At 40.0% G+C, this 20,860-nt stretch overlaps 1 protein-coding gene across 2 annotated transcripts; it reads left to right on the plus strand.

Annotated features, from left to right (window-relative positions):
- Window positions 1–2,912: 2,912 nt before the first annotated feature.
- Window positions 2,913–10,638, plus strand: LOC110495511 (arrestin domain-containing protein 4). Of its 2 annotated transcripts, XM_021570824.3 has the most exons (9): window positions 2,913–3,204; window positions 3,331–3,628; window positions 8,392–8,461; window positions 8,653–8,800; window positions 9,132–9,234; window positions 9,378–9,634; window positions 9,859–10,021; window positions 10,194–10,348; window positions 10,466–10,638. In XM_021570824.3, the coding sequence occupies exons 2-9, from the start codon at window positions 3,343–3,345 to the stop codon at window positions 10,490–10,492; spliced, it is 1,209 nt and encodes a 402-aa protein (XP_021426499.1). In that variant the 5' UTR covers window positions 2,913–3,204; window positions 3,331–3,342; the 3' UTR covers window positions 10,493–10,638. The 2 variants fall into 2 exon arrangements, with proteins under 2 accessions (XP_021426499.1, XP_090062749.1); XM_090206623.1 differs by lacking the exon at window positions 2,913–3,204 and having other exon boundaries at window positions 3,250–3,628.
- The last annotated feature ends 10,222 nt before the right edge of the window (window positions 10,639–20,860 follow it).

Below are 20,860 nucleotides of genomic sequence, written 5' to 3' on the forward strand. Positions count from 1 at the left end.
CAATCATTTTCGTAGCAAGTTAGGAGAACATTTTCGCTAACCCTAATACTTTTCCTAACCTTAACCTCAGTCTCCTAACCTGCTGGGTTAATTCTCCTAACCTGCTGCATAAGTTCTCCTAACCTGCTGTGAAAAAGAGTGTTTCCCAAAAGCAAGTACTTAGGAGATCTTATACATTTTGTTTTATGAAATAATCAGTCAGCTTTCTGTGCTTGTTTTGATTACATAAATGCTTCAAAATCCACAAAGTGAAATTAGCTGATGAAGATTAACTTATAGAACAAAATGTATAAGATATCCTAAGCCTGTTTACCACAGACCTTATTTTTAGTGTTTATCCCCCAAAAATATATATTTCCCCATAGGCTTTGGCCAAGTTAGTGGGCGAGTTTGAATGGCAAGCCAAAAGTAGACGGAAGTCGACAAAGTTGGGGGAGGTACATATGCACCAACAGCAAGTCGGACAACTGCTGTTTCTAGGAAACGCGACAATGGCAGACATGGATTTCGCCATTGTTGTTGCAGATTAAATGGATGCTATCGAGTTTCCTACACAAAGCTGAACAAGATCAAAATGGTCCAAGGAATTAATATCCTGATAAGGTAATTGGATACCGGCCCGAGCTCTTTCTAGCATTCACAAGACTTGTTTTGTATTCTTGTGATGTTTTTCTCAAAATATAACCAGGTATTGAGTTCATGGGCTACTAGAATGAGAACATAGGTGTTTTTGCAGCATATGGGATATTCTCTGTTGTTTCCCATTACATCATGCCACTATTATTTTTGATCGTGCAAAATGGAATTGTAACAGGTGTGATTAAATGGAGTCCACAAAGATTCTTACCGTATGGTAATTTATTGCATGTCAGCATCACTACAGCCTGGATTGTATTTATTTAATGCTCAACCTGTATGTTGCTTTTGTCAGTAAGCATGTAAAGAACATAATTTGATTCAATCACAGGAAAGACAAAACACTCACTGCACAGAAAAGGATTAGATTATACATGTACATTAGTTCACATAAATTACTGGGTAAACAATATGAAAAGTATTAGCCTACATATACATCAGTTCACATAAATTACTGAGTAAACAACATGCCAAGCAATATGCCAAGCAGTCAAATGCACTTGATATTTACCCAGAGTCTGGGGCACATGCTCAGACTAAGCCTTTAACATTGCCAGTGTAGAATTCCCCTACAATAACCCATGTGTAGCCTACAATATGTATTCAATTTTATTCACACTTGATAGACAATCAACAAATGTGAATTTGTTTGGTGATAACAATATTACAGACCAGACAAATGTTATGCTATAACATAGGACACAGCATTACAACAACATCTAGATAAATACATTAGCTATATTGTCGCAAGTAGGATATTTCACGTATTTAATTTAGAAATGTGGATCACATGTAGGCCTATGTAATTAGATTGAAAGGATAAAGATGAATTTAAGCTCTAAATAGTCATCCATCCAAAACAATTAACATGCATTGACAATAACCAATGTTAGTTGGCGACATTAAGCATTTTTGTGAATGTAGTGCCTTTTCCTTCCAAAAAAAACTGGTTGTCTTCCACAATGCCTTGGTTCAGACTTCAAGTTGCAGTTGGTGAGGAGGAATTGCAGAAATGTAGAAAGTTCATGACCTTTGATCACATGGTTGTTGTAAAGGTCATGCAGTTGACATATAGTCACAGAGTTTCTAAACACAGAGGTACAAAATCACGAGACTTCCAGGAACAATTGTGAAACAGACCAAGCAGACTAGGGGTTTGAAAAATCTATTAGAGAAGTGAAAATGTTTCCTTAGTTGTAAATTTTTATTAAATCTAAAGGCACAACCTAGAATCAAGCCAATGTCTTCAGCAGTTATTACGCCAACAACATGAAAGTGACAAAATTACACATTTTTGTCAAAAACAACTTTATATCGATGGAGTGTCTTTGATTTGAGGATTTGCACATGCACAATTCAGACCATTAGACCAGATGACGCCTCTGCCCATGAATTTAGCTGCCAACGTTGCCATGACACCGCCTACAAGTGTGATTGGGGATTTCTATTGGAGAAGCACACTGGAGGCTGGTAGGAAGGAGCTATAAGAAGTCGGCTCATTGTAATGGCTGGAATTAAATAAATGGAATGCATCAAACATATGGAAACCACGTTTTTCACTGGACTCCATCAATTCCATTCCAGCCATTATAATGAGCCAGTACTCCTATAGCTCCTCCCACCAGCATCCACTGGAGCAGCTTCTGCCCATCTTCATACTGTACTGTCTCTGATGTAGTCGCAAGTCGGACGATTGGTATACCCACAATGCAACACACGGGCGAAGCCGGTGAGGGAGGCGCAGCCTGCTAAAATCAGACAGTATTCTGCATTGCAGTCATGTTGTCAACAGCGTGATGCGTCATTCAGAAACATACAATATCTATTTTTCATAAAATATATCTTCGAATGTTCAAACTAGTTTTCCGTTTTTATCAAAAGCAATCACTTTTGCATATTTGAAAACAGAGTATCCTAAACATTACGCCACGTGCATAACCTACCTCACTTTTTTGTGACTCAGGATGAAGCCCGGTTCCAAAACGAATGCAATCACTTATCACACGTTGCAAACTACGCCCACCTTGGGGCTAAAGACATAATCGAATCTCCTCATGACTCAACTGTTCACGCGCACTGGCTTGTCCCCCATTGGACCAATGTAATGTATCATGCGTGATGGTAAATATCGCACTTTCTTGGCTGTGTAGAGTCCGTCATCACAGTGAAAATTCTGTCCAATGGTAGAGCCTACACGTTCCAAAGTCAAACCCAATTATTGCGTATACTTGGGTGTAATCATTAGTCCAAAACGGGAGTTTCTATTGGAGAAATTCAGACAGGTCCCTCCCCGTTTCGTTCTGTTTGCTTCCGTTTAAGAATGTTTTTCAACAGAATCCGCGTAATGAATATGCCCCTGAGCTCTCTGGGTGTAGCTAAATCATTCGCTCTGCAACCCCGCTTTCTCTGGACAGCGTGGGAAATTGGCCCAATTACTGTAATGTAAAACAATGATCATGTCAATTGTGTTTGACCTATTCTATTGACTGTTTCTCATGAAATGTGTTACTAGCTGGTCAATTGCCAAATTCGAGTTTGACGTTCCCATATCGAATCCCAGGACAACAGGTACATTTAAGATTTTCATATTTCTAGTCTAGTCGATAGGCAATCTATTCTAGTGAGAAAGTTAGAGCTTCTGATCATCATCATTATAGACTTATGTATAAAACCACCTGTCTCCTTTTACATAAGTAACGTCCAACGATGGCTGACAAAGTGAAGGTATTCTGTATCATGTTCAACAATGAAGACAAGCGTGAATACAGTCCTGGTGAAGTTCTCTCTGGACACGTTGTGGTCGAGGTGTCGACGGGTGTTTCGGTACAAATCAAAGCTGTCAAAATATCGACCAGAGGATGTGCCCAGGTCTGTTGGGGTGAAGGGGCTCGAAAAGCATCATCACCGAGCAGTGCTGTTATAGCAAACACATCATCTCAGTGTGAGCAGGTGGAATACTTCTGCATATCTCAAACTCTCAAAGAAACATCAGGTACTGATCTGATTTTGAACCTGGTCTCAGAGCATTTCATATTATTCTGTACGTGAATTTGAACACTTAATTTAGTGTGTTATTTTTCGTATGGTATGTATTAATTTGTGGACGTCCATAATCCATTTTGTATGATATGTTAAGAATTTGCTAAATGTATAATATGTCATGAATTCCAATTTGCTGCGGCTAACGTTAGCTAGCTGGCTAACGTTAGCTAGGCTGGGGGTTAGGGTTAGGTTAAATGGGAAGGGTTAGCTAAAAGGATTGAGGTTAGGGGAAGGGTTAACTGGCATGCTAAGTAGTTGTAAGTTGCTAAAGTTGTCTGATGAAATTCGAACATGCAACCTTTGGGTTGCTAGACATTCACTAGGCTTTGAAATTGTGTTTTATTTTACATTGGATAAAAGTAGAGACTCCGAGCTACAAAATTGTATATTATACACTGTTGAGCAACAATGAGAACGTAATTCTGCTTTGAAAGTTGATGAACTTGTAACCCCAGTTTCTTTTTTTTTTCTTTTTTTTTGTTGAGAAAATGGCCCTGACATGTTTTTGGTAGACCTACTGGATAGCTCTTCTTTGTCTACACCTATTCAGCATCATTCACATCCTCTTAAGGCTTAGCCCCACCCATCTCTTTACAATAAAGAAAAACTCCAGGTAAAAATACACTTTATCTAGTTCTTGACCAACATCCTAATCTGACCTATTCTGAAAGTGTCCAGATAAAAATACTGTATAAATACTTTATAATTATTAGATTACGCTTACCCAAATCAAATCAAATGTATTTATATAGCCCTTCTTACATCAGCTGATATCTCAAAGTGCTGTACAGAAACCCAGCCTAAAACCCCAAACAGCAAGCAATACAGGTGTAGAAGCACGGTGGCTAGGAAAAACTCCCTAAAAGGCCAAAACCTAGGAAGAAACTTGGAGAGGAACCAGGCTATGAGGGGCGGCCAGTCCTCTTCTGGCTGTGCCGGGTGGCTATTATAACAGAACATGGCCAAAATGTTAAAATGTTCATAAATGACCAGCATGGTCAAATAATAATAATCACAGTAGTTGTCGAGGGTCCAACAAGTCAGCACCACCTCAGGAGTAAATGTCAGTTGGCTTTTCATAGCCAATCATTGAGAGTATCTCTACCGCTCCTGCTGTCTCTAGAGAGTTGAAAATAGCTGGTCTGGGACAGGTATCACGTCCGGTGAACAGGTCAGGGTTCCATAGCCGCAGGCAGAACAGTTGAAACTGGAGCAACAACACAGCCAGGTGGACTGGGGACAGCAAGGAGTCATCATGCCAGGTAGTCCTGAGGCAAGGTCCTAGGGCTCAGGTCCTCCGAGAGAAGGAGAGGGAGAGAATTAGAGAGAGCATACTTAAATTCACACAGGACACCGGATAAGACAGGAGAAGTACTTCAGATATAACAGACTGACCCTAGCCCCCCGACACAAACTACTGCAGCATAAATATTGGAGGCTGAGACAGGAGGGGTCAGGAGACACTGTGGACCCATCCGACGAGACCCTCGGACAGGGCCAAACAGGCAGGATATAACCCCACCCACTTTGCCAAAGCACAGCCCCCACACCACTACAGGGATATTTTCAACCACCAACTTACCATCCTGAGACAAGGCCGAGTATAGCCCACAAAGATCTTCGCCACGGCACAACCTAGGGGGGGCGCCAACCCAGACAGGAAGATCACATCAGTGACTCAACCCACTCAAGTGACGCACCCCTCCTAGGGATGGCATGGAAGAGCACCAGTAAGCCAGTGACTCAGCCCCTGGAATAGGGTTAGAGGCAGAGAATCCCAGTGGAGAGAGGGGAACCGGCCAGGCAAAGACAGCAAGGGCGTTTTTTTGCTCCAGAGCCTTTCCGTTCACCTTCACACTCCTGGGCCAGACTACACTCAATCATATGACCTACTGAAGAGATGAGTCTTCAGTAAAGACTTAAAGGTTGAGACCGAGTCTGCGTCTCTCACATGGGTAGGCAGATCATTCCATAAAAATGGAGCTCTATAGGAGAAAGCCCTGTCTCCAGCTATTTGCTTAGACATTCTAGTGACAATTAGGAGGCCTGCGTCTTGTGACCGTAGTGTACGTGTAGGTATGTACGGCAGGACCAAATCGGAAAGATGGGTAGGAGCAAGCCCATGTAATGCTTTGTAGGTTAGCAGTTAAACCTTGAAATCAGCCATTGCCTTAACAGGAAGCCCGTGTAGGGAGGCTAGCACTGGAGTAATATGATACAATTTTGGGGTTCTAGTCAGGATTCTTGCAGCCGTATTTACCACTAACTGAAGTTTATTTAGTGCTTTATCCGGGTAGCTGGAAAGTAGAGCATTGCAGTAGTCTAACCTAGAAGTAACAAAAGCATGGATACATTTTTCTGCATCATTTTTGGACATAAAGTTTCTGATTTTTGCAATGTTACGTAGATGGAAAAAAGCTGTCCTTGAAACAGTCTTGATATGTTTGTCAAAAGAGAGATCAGGGTCCAGAGTAACGCCAAAGTCCTTCACAGTTTTATTTGAGATGACTGTACAACCCTCAAGATTAATTGTCAGATTCAACAGAAGATCTCTTTGTTTCTTGGGACCTAGAACAAGCATCTCTGTTTTGTCTGAGTTTAGAAGTAGAAAGTTTGCAGCCATCCACTTCCTTATGTCTGAAACACAGGCTTCTAGCGAGGGCAATTTTGGGGCTTCACCGTGTTTCATTGAAATGTACAGCTGTGTGTCATCCGTGTAACAGTATAAACTTTACGTCCGTCCCCTCGCCCCGACCTGGGCGTGAACCAGGGACGCTCTGCACACACCAACAGTCACCCTCGAAGCATCATTACTCATTGCTCCACAAAAGCCACAGCCCTTGCAGAGCAAGGGGAACCACTACTTCAAGGTCTCAGAGCAAGTGACGGCACCGATTGAAACGCCACTAGCGCGCACCACGGCTAACTAGCTAACCATTTCACATCGGCTACATCCGCATAGCGTTGAAAGCTTTATGTTTTCAAATGACATCCCCAAGAGGTAAAATATATAGTGGTCCTAAAACGGAACCTTGAGGAACACTGAAATTTACAGTTGATTTTTCAGAGGACAAACCATTCAGAGACAAACTGATATATTTTCGACAGATAAGATCTAAACCAGGCCAGAACATGTCCGTGTAGACCAATTTGGGTTTCCAATCTCTCCAAAAGAATGTGGTGGATGATGGTATCAAAAGCACCACTAAGGTCTAGAAGCACGAGGACCGATTCAGAGCCTCGGTCTGACGCCATTAAAAGGTAATTTACCACCTTCACAAGTGCAGTCTCAGTGCTATGATGGGGTCTAAAACCAGACTGAAGCATTTCGTATACATTGTTTGTCTTCAGAAAGTTGCTGCGCAACAGCTTTTTCTAAAAATGTTGAGAGGAATGGAAGATTCGATATAGGCCGATCGTTTTTAAAATATTTTCTGGGTCAAGGTTTGGCTTTTTCAAGAGAGGCTTTATTACTGCCACTTTTAGTGAGTTTGGTACACATCCGGTGGATAGAGAGCCGTTTATTATGTTCAACATAGGAGAGCCAAGCACAGGAAGCAGCTCTTTCAGTAGTTTAGTTGGAATAGGGCCACTAGCGCGTATGCAGCTTGAAGGTTTAGAGGCCATGATTATTTTCATTATTGTATCAAGAGATATAGTACTAAAACACTTGAGTGTCTCTCTTGATCCTAGGTCCTGGCATAGTTGTGCAGACTCAGGACAACTGAGCTTTGGAGGAATACGCAGATTTAAAGAGGAGTCCGTAATTTGCTTTCTTATGATCATGATCTTTTCCTCAAATAAGTTCAAGTTCACCCAGACACTTTTCTAAATGTATGGGTCATGTGAAATAAATGCTATAACCCCCTCCCCCCACACACACAGACATCTAGCAAAGTGGATGGGTCACTATTGTTTGGACATGTACATGTGTTCATTAAATACAATAGATGGCCATAATTACCCCCAGACACACCTGGCTAACTTGATGGGTCTGGTTGAGTAACTCTGGTTCACACTGACCTTGTGCAGAAAAGTAGTCCATCAAAACTTTTTCCCACTGAACTTTGTTGATAGAGCCCGCTATATTCTGGGCAGCAATGTTGAGAGCAGTAGCAGCACTTTTGCAGATCTCTATGGCTAACGTTATATCTTTAAAAAAAATCAGCAGTAGCAAGGATTATCTACACATACTTACCAGCTCATGTTATAGACAGAAGCATGCTTCATGGCAGACCAATCCGAACTCATCTGTCCAAACTAACCATTATCTCAGCCAATCATGCTAGGGGAAAGGTTCCTGTCTTTTTCCGTGGCTAAACCAACTAGGCTTGTCATTTTACCATTGTATTTGTATTTACAGATTGCATAGTTGTTTGTTAATAAGGCATATGAAAGCTAACATGCTAAGTAGTTGCAAAGAACAAATAAATAATAGTTGAAAAGTTGCTAAAGTTGTCCATGCTGAGATTCGAACACGCAACCTTTGAGTTGCTAGACGTTCACGTTATACAGCTACCCATCCATCCATCCACCCTCTTTACATTACTATGTTATATCTAGTCTATGAGACCAGGCTGGATTTTGATGTAACAAATATTTTTTTCAGGGCTGTAATGTACACTACCTTTAGGAAGTTATGGAATCGCTAGACCTTTAAAATTGTTGTAAAATGTTGATTACTATATTTGACTGAATTGTCTTTTGTTTCAGATGGTGAGGAATTCACCAGTCTTGATGAAGGGCATTATGAGTTCCCCTTTCATGTGGAGCTCACTCAAACGTGAGTGAGACTTTTCAGGCGGAATAGGAAATTATGCAATCAAAGCTTGATTTGCCTCATGATGATGTCTGGCTACTGTACTAACTGCAACAGCTAATGGAGACTTCCATTGTACACTTTTCAGCATGCAATGAATTAATTAGGCTTTTTTGTCAAATTAATAATGAGTGACATTCCATAATGTCTTCCAGGCCCCTTGTTACCTCTTTCAAGGGGAAGTATGGGAGTGTTTGCTATGAGGTGACAGCTGTATTACAGAGGCCCTTGAATCAAGATCAAACTGTCAACAGAGAATTCTCTGTTATCAGCCATGTTGATGTCAATTCCCCATGGTTACTGGTGAGTGATACGTCTTCAAAATAGATTGCATTGGCACGTCAGTTTTTGTGTGTGTTGTATGTTTTGTCCTACTGTATGTTTTTAACCATTTTGTGAGTTGGATGGAAAGGATGGTCAGTTTGGTTTTCATACATGCAACACATTGGCTCTCAACCATCTTGCTGTCTATTAAAACATAGATGACACCTTTTAGATGTTCAAGTCTGACTGTGGGAACTACTTTTAAATGTTGTTGGTGTATCTGACAGTAACCACAAAACATTTAGCAAAATGTTAAGTGAAAGTAGCATTCTTGGAAATCTCCCTTGACTCGTTTGTCATTATTTTACAGTCCTCTGTGTCTACAAACAACAAGAAGATGATTGGCTGTTGGATTTTTACCTCAGGCCCCATCTCTCTGAATGTCAATATCAACAGAAGGGGCTACTGTAACGGTAAAAATGTTTCTAAAGTTTGTTTTTCATCATTCATGTTATAATGGATGAAGATGTGCTATGTCTCTAATAACAACAGTTAAATTATAGTGCAATGTCCTCAAGATTCATATTTTTCCTCAAGATTCATTTCTTCATTCTAGGAGAGTCAATCCCCATCTATGCTGTGATTGAGAACTTTTCTTCTCGACTCATCGTGCCTAAAGCAGCTATCTACCAAATACAGACCTTCATGGCAAATGGCAAAACAAAAAGTCATACAAAGTTGGTTGCCAGTGTGAGGGGTAACCACATTCCATCAGGCTGCACAGACACCTGGAATGGAAAAACACTGAAGATCCCACTTGTCTCTGCCTCAATTCTCAACTCTTCAGTCATCAGAGTGGAATACTCCCTGGTAGTGAGTGCCCTTTTCTATGGATACTTTGTTACTCTAATCTATTAAATTGTTAAAGTGTGGTAAATAATGCCATTGTAGACAACGTTGTGTTGTTATATCATCTGCATTTTTTTTCCCTTGATGTGTGTATGCTACAGTAAGTAATAGGTAAATAAGGTGTTTTCAACTAAGTCAGCATTCAGATGGTATAATGTATGCCTGCTTATTTCCTTTCCTATGTGGAGGTCATGGCACAAATACCAGGTGCTAAGAAACTCAAGGTGGAGCTTCCCATTGTGATTGGCAGTATACCATACAATGGCCTTGACAGCAGGAGCTCCAGCTTGAGCAGTCACTTCAGCATGGACATGAGCTGGCTCGCACTGGCGCTTCCTGAAGTGCCTGAAGGTAAGGAGAGGCATTACAAAAATGCTCTCACACACACACATATGAACATATACGAACTCCCGTTTATTGTCATGGTCTACCTTCATGTATTTGTGTTGAAGCTTTCACCAACACAGTTTTGAGTAGATACAAAGTTGATTCTGACGTTGTTTACCTTCTGGTTAATCCCCAGCCCCCCCTAACTATGCAGATGTGGTGTCTGAGGAAGAGTTTGAACTGCACAGCCCCTCTTACTCTCAGTCCGAGGAGTTAGAGAGACAGCTTGGTGGACCAGCCTTTGTTTACATCCAGGAGTTCAGGTTCCAGCCTCCACCACTGTACTCTGAGGTGAGTTCTCACATTTGGTGTCTCACATTGTTAAGTAAACATTTGACTTATTCTGAGTAGTGCTTCAGGCTAAATGTTACTTTTCTGCTTTCTAACAACGGTCTTCATTCATAACAGGTTAATTCCCACCCAGTCCATAGTTAGGCTAAATGTTGAGCCTCTACATCATCTGTTAAAGAACCAAAGTGATGCCTTCAAATTGCAATGTTGCACAATATTTATATTGTGGTGGAAAGAGTGTAATATAGAGTGATCAAGTCATGAACTAATTAAACTTTGGATTTAAAGCAGATTAACAGTATTTTTTTGAATGATTATATACTAGGCTGTGTTGAGAAATGGAGCCTACTCTTTACATGACTGTTATTGGAAATGGAATTACTGCACAGCACATTGTTGTAGCAGGTAGGTGCAACATAATATAAGATAACACACCTTATCTACTGTATATAATGTAAAGCAATTTGAAAGCTACTGAAACAGATTTTGTTGTTGAAATCTACAATAGATTTATTCCCGTATGTCGTGAATCCTTTCCTGTTCAGGGTGTATAATAAAACATGAGCGTTCTTTTTGATACATTGTAACTAAAACGTTGAAAATGTCTGAGCAGAAAGAGTAATATGCTTTGATAGTTCAAAAGTTACGCAAAGGTATTAATTCCAGGTGGATATTTTGACCTTGGAGTTGTTCCTTCTCAGAATATGTTGCCTTATCTGAAATGTAACTGATGGTGAGTTTACATTGTTGGTTTTGAATTGTGAGTGCCTAGGCAAAACCTTGGATCATGCAGTGTTGTGAATGTTTATCAGGTACAGACGTATGTATATATGTTAGTTATCATGTTGCTATTTACCAGTTTATCTATTGAAATGTATACTTTTGCAGGATGAATACAAAGACATATTACCATACTACTGTATGTGTTAGATTGTATCAGAATGGCATGTTGCTATTCCATACATCAGTCAATCTGAACCCAGTGGGTTTCTGTTAAACTTAAATTTTTGTAATTTTACAAAAAGTTTGAATAAAATCATTTGAAAATGCTTATTTTTCACTTTTATTTCTTCCTCTATCAAAAACACAACGTTTGATGTTTAACTTAAACTTAATCTGCATTGTCATTAGTTTAAACAGTTTAAACATTATCATCCACAAGCTAACCAGTGAATGCGCAAGTGTATTGTGAAATACAAACAAGGTTGAAAATGCACTTAGTACTTCAAGCACAATTCTAGCCCTGACTAGTTATGAACAAGAATAAGAGGCTGTTATTCAGATTCTCGACCGAACATTTTTGATGGGGTTCCAGATGATTTATTTGTGACGTTAGTGGTCAGCTGCCTCCCAGCAGCACAGAGTAAACAGGACAGCCACAAGGGACACAGATCAGCCTTGTAAACAGCCATGTAAATCACTGAACAACGTGGGGAGACACACCACAGATATCCATCTCACCTGTCAGAGGGAAGCTACGCTACATAAACACAATATGTAAAGTGTTGGTCCCATGTTTCTAGGCTGAAATAAATAAAATAAATCCTTAATGTTCCATATGAACAAAAAGCTTAATTCTCTCAAATGTTGTGCACACAGTTGTTCACAACCCTTTAAGTGAGCCTTTATCCTTTGCCAAAATAATCAATCCACCTGACAGTTGTGGCATATCTATAAGCTGATTAAACAGCATGATCATTACACAGGTGGACCTTGTGCTGGGAGAATAAAAGGCCACTTTGAAATGTGCAATTTTGTCATAAAACACAATGTCACAGATGTCTCAAGTTTTGAGTGAGTGTACAATTGGCATGCTGACTGCAGGAATGTCCATCAGAGCTGTTGCCAGAGAATTGAATGTTCATTTCTCTTCCATGAACTCTAACTCAGTAACATTTTTTAAATTGTTGGATGTTGCATTTATATTTTTGTTCAGTATAGTTGTAGTAATTAACTACTCAGAGAGTATTTTTAAGTGGTTGGTGGGGTTACTAAGGTCAAGTTTAGGAACAATAATAATCAACGTTAGATCCTCTACCAACTCGCCAAATAACAATACACTCCAACTTTCCAAATGAAACTTATTCTCTCCTATATATGTCTCAGGACTGAAATACCTTGTCTGTCAGGGTGGTTCCCCATTATCTAATGTAAGAGTCCTGCCACTTCCATTGTTGATTGTCTTACACATCTGTGATCTAAAGACGTTACTTGAGGTGGACAAATGTTCATTCCATTAAAATACAAAATGGAAACATGTTTATTTTGACATGTGTTGAGGTCAAAAGTCTAAACTTGAAATGGACTGTTTTTTATAGTCAAAGGAGGTGTCTTGTGTTGGCTTATTTCTTTTTTGAGTAACAGTGAATGTGCAATATTTATCAGGGCTGCATTATTTAGGTTGTGGCCATTGCCTGGCCAGCTGTTACCTTCTGAAATACGTCATACTGTAGGAATATAAAAAGGTCAAGAAAAAATGACAAGCAACAGAGAATACCTAACCAATCAAAATATTGTGTAAGTGGAAATGATAATTTTACAAAGTCCATGAAAATAATTTGCTGATTTCTCATACAGTATATTGTACATTGCGTAGTGATGCGTGAACACATTTGTGAGACTGCTTTATTTAGTTTAATCTAACGCTTCAAGCATGCTGTGAACATGGTACGAGCATTTTGGAGTGTTACAGTATGTGAGGTTTGAACATCACTCTAAAAACTGTCTGTAATATTTCCCTCATATCTGTGCTGGAGGCTAAACATTGCATGCCTGGCACCTCTGGCACTTTGTATTCATGGGGAACCCATCAGGATGTGACAGCTTAGTTTATGGTCCAATGGGGATCTAATAAAGCAGTGGTTACCTTCACAAACCAGACCGTCGGTTTCTTATCCACTGTCACCCTCCATGACAGCAGAAATCAGTTAAACCACACCCTTGCTCAGAATTCTGAATGAAGACAACATAGACTGTGTCAGTCATTATGTGCTCAATGTATCATATTCTATCCTTCACCGTTAGTCAATCCCCTCCACAGAAAGCACTGCATGTATGACTATGTGCTGCATGCATAACTATGTACTGCATGAATATGTACTCATTGATGCTTCTTCTATAGATGCTGTTGATCTGCTTGGCTCTTCATGGTAACACATTACAGTTTAAGAGTCTAAGGACTACAGGGTTATGCACAGCACATAAATGTAATGGTGCATCAAAAGACACTCAATTAGCTTTATGTAGCTCCAGTTTACAATTGAAAGCACAATAGTAAAATGCCAGAGTTAACATAATAGAGTACCTAAGGGAGCCAGTGGCATGATATTAGTGCACTTAACTATCAAACCCAGAACAAAAACATATTTGCCACGTGATGTGTGTCGGAAGACCTTGGTTTAGAGAAGTACAGTGATAGGAGTAGCCAGCACATACTTTGTTGTTGTGTTGCATATGGTTTGAACAATACAAGTCTGCCATCTACTGGTCTGTAGACCATGGACATATTTTCACCGTTTCTAAAGTGTGACCTTTAACTGCAGATTTTGAGTAAATACTTGAGGACCATATTCTTTCAAACAGATTATTTTATTGTATAGAGCACTTATGATTTACTTAAGATATTTGTCAACAATGTATGATTTGATGTTACAGTACATTATATTGATAGTTCCTTTATGCAGTATAAAGTATGAACCTTGTTCTCAACTTCATATTAAAATGTATTGTTTCAGGTGTTCAGATTTAATCAATCTGTTTGGTTCATTTTGTGGAAAGACCCCTCTTTCTTAGTGAATATTTCTGTTCCTCAGACATCTGTGGCTGTATTAACTGTCTGCATGGTCTGAGCTACTACCAGAAAACACTTGGAGCTATTTGGGATATTTCCACCCTGCCACTTTCTCACTGCAAGTTCAAACTGAAATATGTGACATAATCCTATCCCCCGTAAAGCCAGAACTTGTTAGGATTATTCCTGTAAATCCCCTCTCAGGATTGAGGGGGAAAACTCATTAGTGGAAGTTCATCCTTGTGGGAGAAGCCATTTTCATCCTCATTAAATACCTTTGTGTGTCTTCCTTTATCAAACTGCCCCGTTCCCCCTAAAAAAACAGGCTGCTTAACCTGAGCCAGCTGTCTAACTGTAATGGCTAACCCCAAGCATACACCCCTGGCGTCTCTCTATAATTGATCATATTCAAACAGTCATTTCCCTCTCTTTATTTCCTGAAGCCTGTTCATGTTAATATGGTACCAACTGCCTAAATATCCACACTCTGGGACACCACAGATTTATCATATTTCACCTTTTATAACTAGCATTAAGATTCATATGGGTGGAAAAGTGGAGAAGTGCACTTGTCATATCGTCACACTTAATATCCACGCTCCTAGGCTAGCGGAAATAATTATGAGAACTCTTTATGCATTTTCAGGTTAAAAGGTAAGGTAACGCAAGAAAGGTGTTGTAATCTCAACCAAATGGAAGAACTGACACACAGGCCATGTGAATAAACTTTCTTTAGTTAGATAAGGTAAACTATAGTTCAGAAACTTTCAAATCATATCCAGACATTCTTCACAGAGTCGCTGTCTAGAGCAGGACTAAGGAGAGAAGCAACTCTACAAGGGATTTAACTTGGCTCAGTAGTTGTGCACTGCTGAAGGTGAGGGATGAAGAGGTCCCATAGGATTTACAGTAACTTCCCATCAGAGAAAACACTGCTCCCAGACTAAATATGATGCCAGATAAATGCTGCATAGCTATGCAGAGAAATGCAACCAGAGAATTCATATAAAATCATACAGGACTTGTTATTCACATCTTTGTAATTAATAAAGCCCACACTTAAGTATGTCCCGAAAAATATTATTAGCATTTAACACAAGATCACATAGACTAAAGATGAGGTCAATTAAATACAGCAACTACCAAACACTTCAGTTTATTGAAAGAAAGAAAGAAAGAAAGAAAGAAAGAAAGAAAGAAAGAAAGAAAGAAAGAAAGAAAGAAAGAAAGAAAGAAAGAAAGAAAGAAAGAGAATCCACACACGCTATAATTCAATAACCTCTTTTCACAGGGCAGTCACAGATGACTAGGTTACTTAAATCAAGGACGGGGGTCCTTGGGGTTCTGTTTCCTGTGCAGGCACCAAGGGTGATGTTACATGGCGCAATGCCAGTATTCCCCCTGTTCTTGTACGAGGGGTTAAGTGAAGGCAGTAAAGGTTTATTTGCTTCCATATTGCTCCCTGTCACCATCAATAAGCGGCTACAATGTGTCTTGAAAGTCAGCTTATAAAAGTTGTAGGAAACTCTGAGAGCTTAAGTGATCCTCTCCAGCTTTGCAGTGGCCCTCAGCATGCAGGATGTCTGCTTATATTAATTTCATGGAGTTTAAGGGGTCAGCAAACTCATTTGGAGATTTTTACTCATTTATGAACTCTGCAGCCCTCTGTTCTGCAGTGCTCTAAGCTACTGGACTTCAGATGCTTAAATTTACATGGAATATTATATTGCTAGGTGTTAAAAAGTATAGTGCACTCTGAGAGAGTTGAAAGCACAGGGGCCGACTGAAAAATGCACTTTGAAATGACGGTTACCTGCTTTTTAATGAAACGTAAGGTGAGCGAACTCATGTTATATCTGTCTTGTGTTTTTGGGCTTCAAGGGAATTGCTTTATCTCATATTCAGAAGAAGTCTAATGAGACAATGGGTGTCTCAGAAAGAAGCTTAGCTGGTGAGCAGACAAACCCAGACATTAAAACTGAACAAATTAACTTGCCAGCTGCTCTGACTCTTCAGGCATGCAATGTAGTCTGCATGAGCTATCATGAAATAACCATTACTTTCGAATAACGTTTTGAAATAAATGGTCAATGCACAAAATTACTGCCACCAAGAAGACTTGTGGCAGTGGCAAAGTTGACTGTAGTACAAACTACTACTAGTGATATACTACCACAACCAGTGGTGCTGGAGTAGAGGAGTTAACTCCTCAGATGTAAACTTACTCCTCCAGGATGGTCTGAGCCATGACCTGAAGTAGTTAAAGCTCAGCTCAGCGGTTAATCTGTTAGTGCTCACTCTCACTGTGACCTCTCCTCAGGGCTGGCTGCCATTCATACTGGGGACAACCTCACTGGCCACAGGAAGCCCTTTGCCCCAGCCAGTCTGCGCCAGTCTCACATCTGTACCAGATCTTTAAAAGCTGTGTTTAAAAGCAATGAGGCCTCACATCTGTGCAGGGGCCGGGATTGGTCTGGGGGGTAGGGAGTGATTAATTGACGGTCACATCTTTGCGACTGCTGCCCACACTGCGTTGATGAAGAGGGATTAGGTTGCGCACCACAGGCTCAGCTGATAATAGGAGACTGGAGAGGAAACACTCATGTCACGCTCCATGACAAGGATTTCAATCAAAGACCCACTCCATTACATCAGCCAAGGCTGTTAAAACAATACTCTGAATCTACACTTTTTCCTATGGTGAATAGTTGCAGTTTGCTGTATATTAAGAACTTACACTACCATAGAACTGTTATTTGATTGTCTTAATCAATTATACAGTAGATCTACATTCTACATTCATTTAATTCAGCATGTCTAATGTCCTTAAGTAAAATAAATATGAAAATGCCTTTTTTTCTTCTTTTGTTTTTACATGTGCCTCATGTCGACAGAGGGCATCTGATATTTCCTCATATGTGCCAGCTATGTAAAACAAATTGATTTCTAAAAATATATCAGGGAAACCACTGCATATTTTTTTCCCCGGACACCGTGGCTGACTTTCCACTCCCCTAAAACCCGACTTCATCCCCGCTAACAAGATTTCCCTCTGATTTATATTTTTTCTATCTCCTGGAGCGCTCCTGGGATTGATATTATGAAGAATAAATATTTTGCAGTTAATGCAAGCGATAAGCTCAGGGCAGAAACTCATGAATAATGATTTTGCCGGCTCTCTGAGATAGTAAAATGACATGTAACTAACTGAGATATTTTGTCCACTTTCTTCATTTCAATCAGAATATTGCCCAAATAAAATTGTACTTTGATCATTAGAGGTAGAAATTGAGCTTGTGATTTCTTTTAATTCTGTGCCGATTCCAATGGACCATTACAGTGCATTCACAAAGTATTCAGACCCCTTGACTTTTTCCACGTTTTGATACGTTACAGACTTATTCTAAAATGTATTAAATATTTTTTTTCTTCATCAAGCTACACCTTTGGCAGAAATTACAGCCTCGAGTCTTATTCGGTATGACGCTACAAACTTGGCACACCTGTATTTGGGGAGCTTCTCATATTCTTCTCTGCAGATCCTCTCAAGCTCTGTCAGGTTGGATGGAGAGCGTCGCTGCTCAGCTATTTTCAGGTCTCTCCAGAGATGTTCGATCAGGTTCAAGTCCGGGCTCTGGCTGGGCCACTCAAGGACATTCAGAGACTTGTCTCGAAGCCACTTCTGCGTCTTTGTCCTTTTGGAAGGTGAACCTTCACCCCAGTCTAAGGTCCTGAGCACTCTGGAGCAGGTTTTCATCTAGGATCTTTCTGTACTTTGTCCCGTTCATCTTTCCCTCGATCCTGACTTTTCTCCCAGTCTCTGCCGCTGAAAAATATCTCCACAGCAGGATGCTGCCACCACCATGCTTCACCGGAGGGATACTACCAGGTTTCCTCCAGGCAAGACACTTGGCATTCAGTCCAAAGACTTCAATCTTGGTTTCATCAGACCAGATAATCTTGTTTCTCATGGTCTGAGAGTCCTTTAGGTGACTTTTGGCAAACTCCAAGCAGGCTGTCATGTGCCTTTTACTGAGGAGTGGCTTCTGTCTGGCCATTCTACCATAAAGGCCTGATTGTTTGAGTGCTGCAGAGATGGTTGTCCTTCTGGAAGGTTCTTCCATCTCCACAGAGGAACTCTGGAGCTCTGTCAGAGTGACTATCAGGTTCTTAGTCACCTCCCTGACCAAGGCCCTTCTCCCCCGACTTCTCAGTTTGACCAGGTGGCCAGCTGGCCAGGTGGCCAGTTCCAAACTTCTTCCATTTAAGAATGATGGAGGCCACTGTGTTCTTGAGGACCTTCAATGCTGCATAAATGTTTTGGTATCCTTCCCCAGATCTGTGCCTTGACACAATCCTCTCTCGGAGCTCTACGGACAATTCCTTCCACCTCATGACTTGTTTTTTGCTCTAACATGCACTGTTAACTTTGGGACCTTATATAGACAGGTGTGTGCCTTTCCAAATCATGTCCAGTCAATTGAATTTACCACAGGTGGACTCCAATCAAGTTGTAGAAACATTTAAAAGATGATCAGTGGAAACAACATGTTCAACAAGTTCAATTTCAAGTCTCATAGCAAAAGGATCTTAATACTTATATAAATAAGGTATTTAAAAAAAAAAAATGTATACCTTTGCAAACATTTCTTAAAACCTGTTTTCACTTTGTCATTATGGGGTATTGTATGTAGTTAATGAGGGAAAAATGAATTTAATAAATTTTAGAATAAGACAGTAACGTAACAAAATGTGAAAAAAGTCAAGGGGTTTGAGTACTTTACGAATGCCCTGTAGATTAATCGTATTGCTACTGTCTACAGTGTTAATATAACAAAGCAGTATTCTAAAACTATTTGGATTTTTCTGAAATCTCTATTTTCTACAATTCTACTAGAGCTAGTTTGTTGTGTGGTGCCCCTATATTAACATACCATTTATATGTCTACATTTGCAAAATGTGTCAATTGGTGCATGACAGCTAACCTTATTCAAGGCCAGTAGAAAAACAGTTTGGGCAAATGAATAATCATTTAAGGAGTCATGGTTAGTTCAAGCCTTAAAATTAAGTGGCTTTGTGGTTTATGGAAAACTTCTGCTAACTACATTTTTCAGTGGTATGAAAGTGCTTTGACCAATGTATTGAAAAAGGAAGTATACGAACAAGTTTAGTAGATACATTTTGATACTCCATGTGTTCTTGTCACGTTCTGACCTCTATTTCCGTTGTTTTGTATTTATTTAGTATGGTCAGGGCGTGAGTTGGGTGGGCAGTCTATGTTTGTTTTTCTATGTTTTGGGGCATTTCTATGTTTTCGGCCTAGTATGGTTCTCAATCAGAGGCAGGTGTCATTAGTTGTCTCTGATTGAGAATCATACTTAGGTAGCCTGGGTTGCACTGTTTGTTTGTGGGTGATTGTCTATGTTGAGGGCTTGTTTCAGCACAGGTCTCATTTTGTAGCTTCACGGTCGAATTTGGTTTATTGTTTTTGTTACTCGTTTGTATAGTGTTCAGTCTTTCTTGATTAAAGATTTACCATGGACACTTACCACGCCGCATTTTGGTCTTCCGATCCATCTCGCCTCTCCTCTTCAGATGAAGAGGAGGACGACCGTGACAGTTCTAAGCCAGGACATAAGTAAAGTACATTTTAAAATGCATACATAAGAGAGGTCTGGTAATTTCTGAGCTTTGAAGATAACAGTCAAAACACACAGTATGAGATGAAAACCTACGATAGCCATTGAAGTCATTACATTTGCTATATTAATTATAATCTAGTTATACTTAAGCAATAAGGCCCCAAGGAGGTGTGGTACATGGCCAATATACCACGGCTAAGGGCTGTTCTCATGCACAAGGCAGCTCGGAGTGCCTGGAAACAGCCCTTAGTCGTGGTATATTGGCCATATACCACAAACCCCTGAGGTGCCTTATTGCTATTATAAACTGGTTACTAACGTAATTAGAACAGTAAAAATAAATGTTTTGTCATACCCGTGGTATACGGTCTGATATACAGTACCACGGCTTTCAGCCAGTCAGCATTCATGGCTCGAACCACACAGTTTATAATAACATTTTTTTTTAAGAAAAAAATATAAACTTTGATAACTTTGATTTCAGTACCTTCAGAAATCCACGTAATAACATAATTCAATCAATATGATGAACATGTGAGCAGTTCTTAGAGGGTATAGGGAAACTCATTGTCTTGCAGGTTTTATGGTTTGGGTGGACTTTCATCCATCTGAGAAATTTTTTGGGCTCCTTGTCCTATCTTGGTTGTCTCTGAACTGATATCAGTCTACAGTTTTCCCAAGGGATGACAGTAATGTCCCATACCTGCTTGGCACACCCATGTTTCACACCCAAACCAAAACCTATTAAGAATGACTACTTACCATAGGAAAGGTGTGTCCTTCACATCAGCAACCTTCACACATTTTCTGCATGCACACTCATACACACATTTCTGTTGTATGTTTTGTTTCTATTTTAGTAACCAATGCTCAACTGTGTAAACAGTATACTGTAGTAACACTATTCATGACAGATACTGTTTTCTCAGATCACAAAAGTACCCCCAACTCCACTCATAAAATCTATATATATATGAAGATAATTTTTGTGACAAGATGACTATTCTGTGTTTGTCTTCCTAAGATCTATCATATGTCAGTACCAGTAGCACCTCCAGTGAACAACAGTAAGTTTCTCT

The sequence above is a fragment of the Oncorhynchus mykiss genome, chromosome 2 (assembly GCF_057628025.1).
Source record: "Oncorhynchus mykiss isolate SJ-2025 chromosome 2, ASM5762802v1, whole genome shotgun sequence".
Classification (NCBI taxonomy): Eukaryota; Metazoa; Chordata; class Actinopteri; order Salmoniformes; family Salmonidae; genus Oncorhynchus; species Oncorhynchus mykiss.

What these genes read in the sequence shown, in the direction of transcription:
- LOC110495511 (XM_021570824.3), top strand. Translation starts at nt 3,343, where the DNA reads ATGGCTGACAAAGTGAAGGTATTCTGTATCATGTTCAACAATGAAGAC. An exon ending in AACTCTCAAAGAAACATCAG is followed by an intron (nt 3,629 to 8,391) that starts GTACTGATCTGA and finishes CTTTTGTTTCAG; the next exon opens with ATGGTGAGGAATTCACCAGT. An exon ending in TCAATTCCCCATGGTTACTG is followed by an intron (nt 8,801 to 9,131) that starts GTGAGTGATACG and finishes ATTATTTTACAG; the next exon opens with TCCTCTGTGTCTACAAACAA.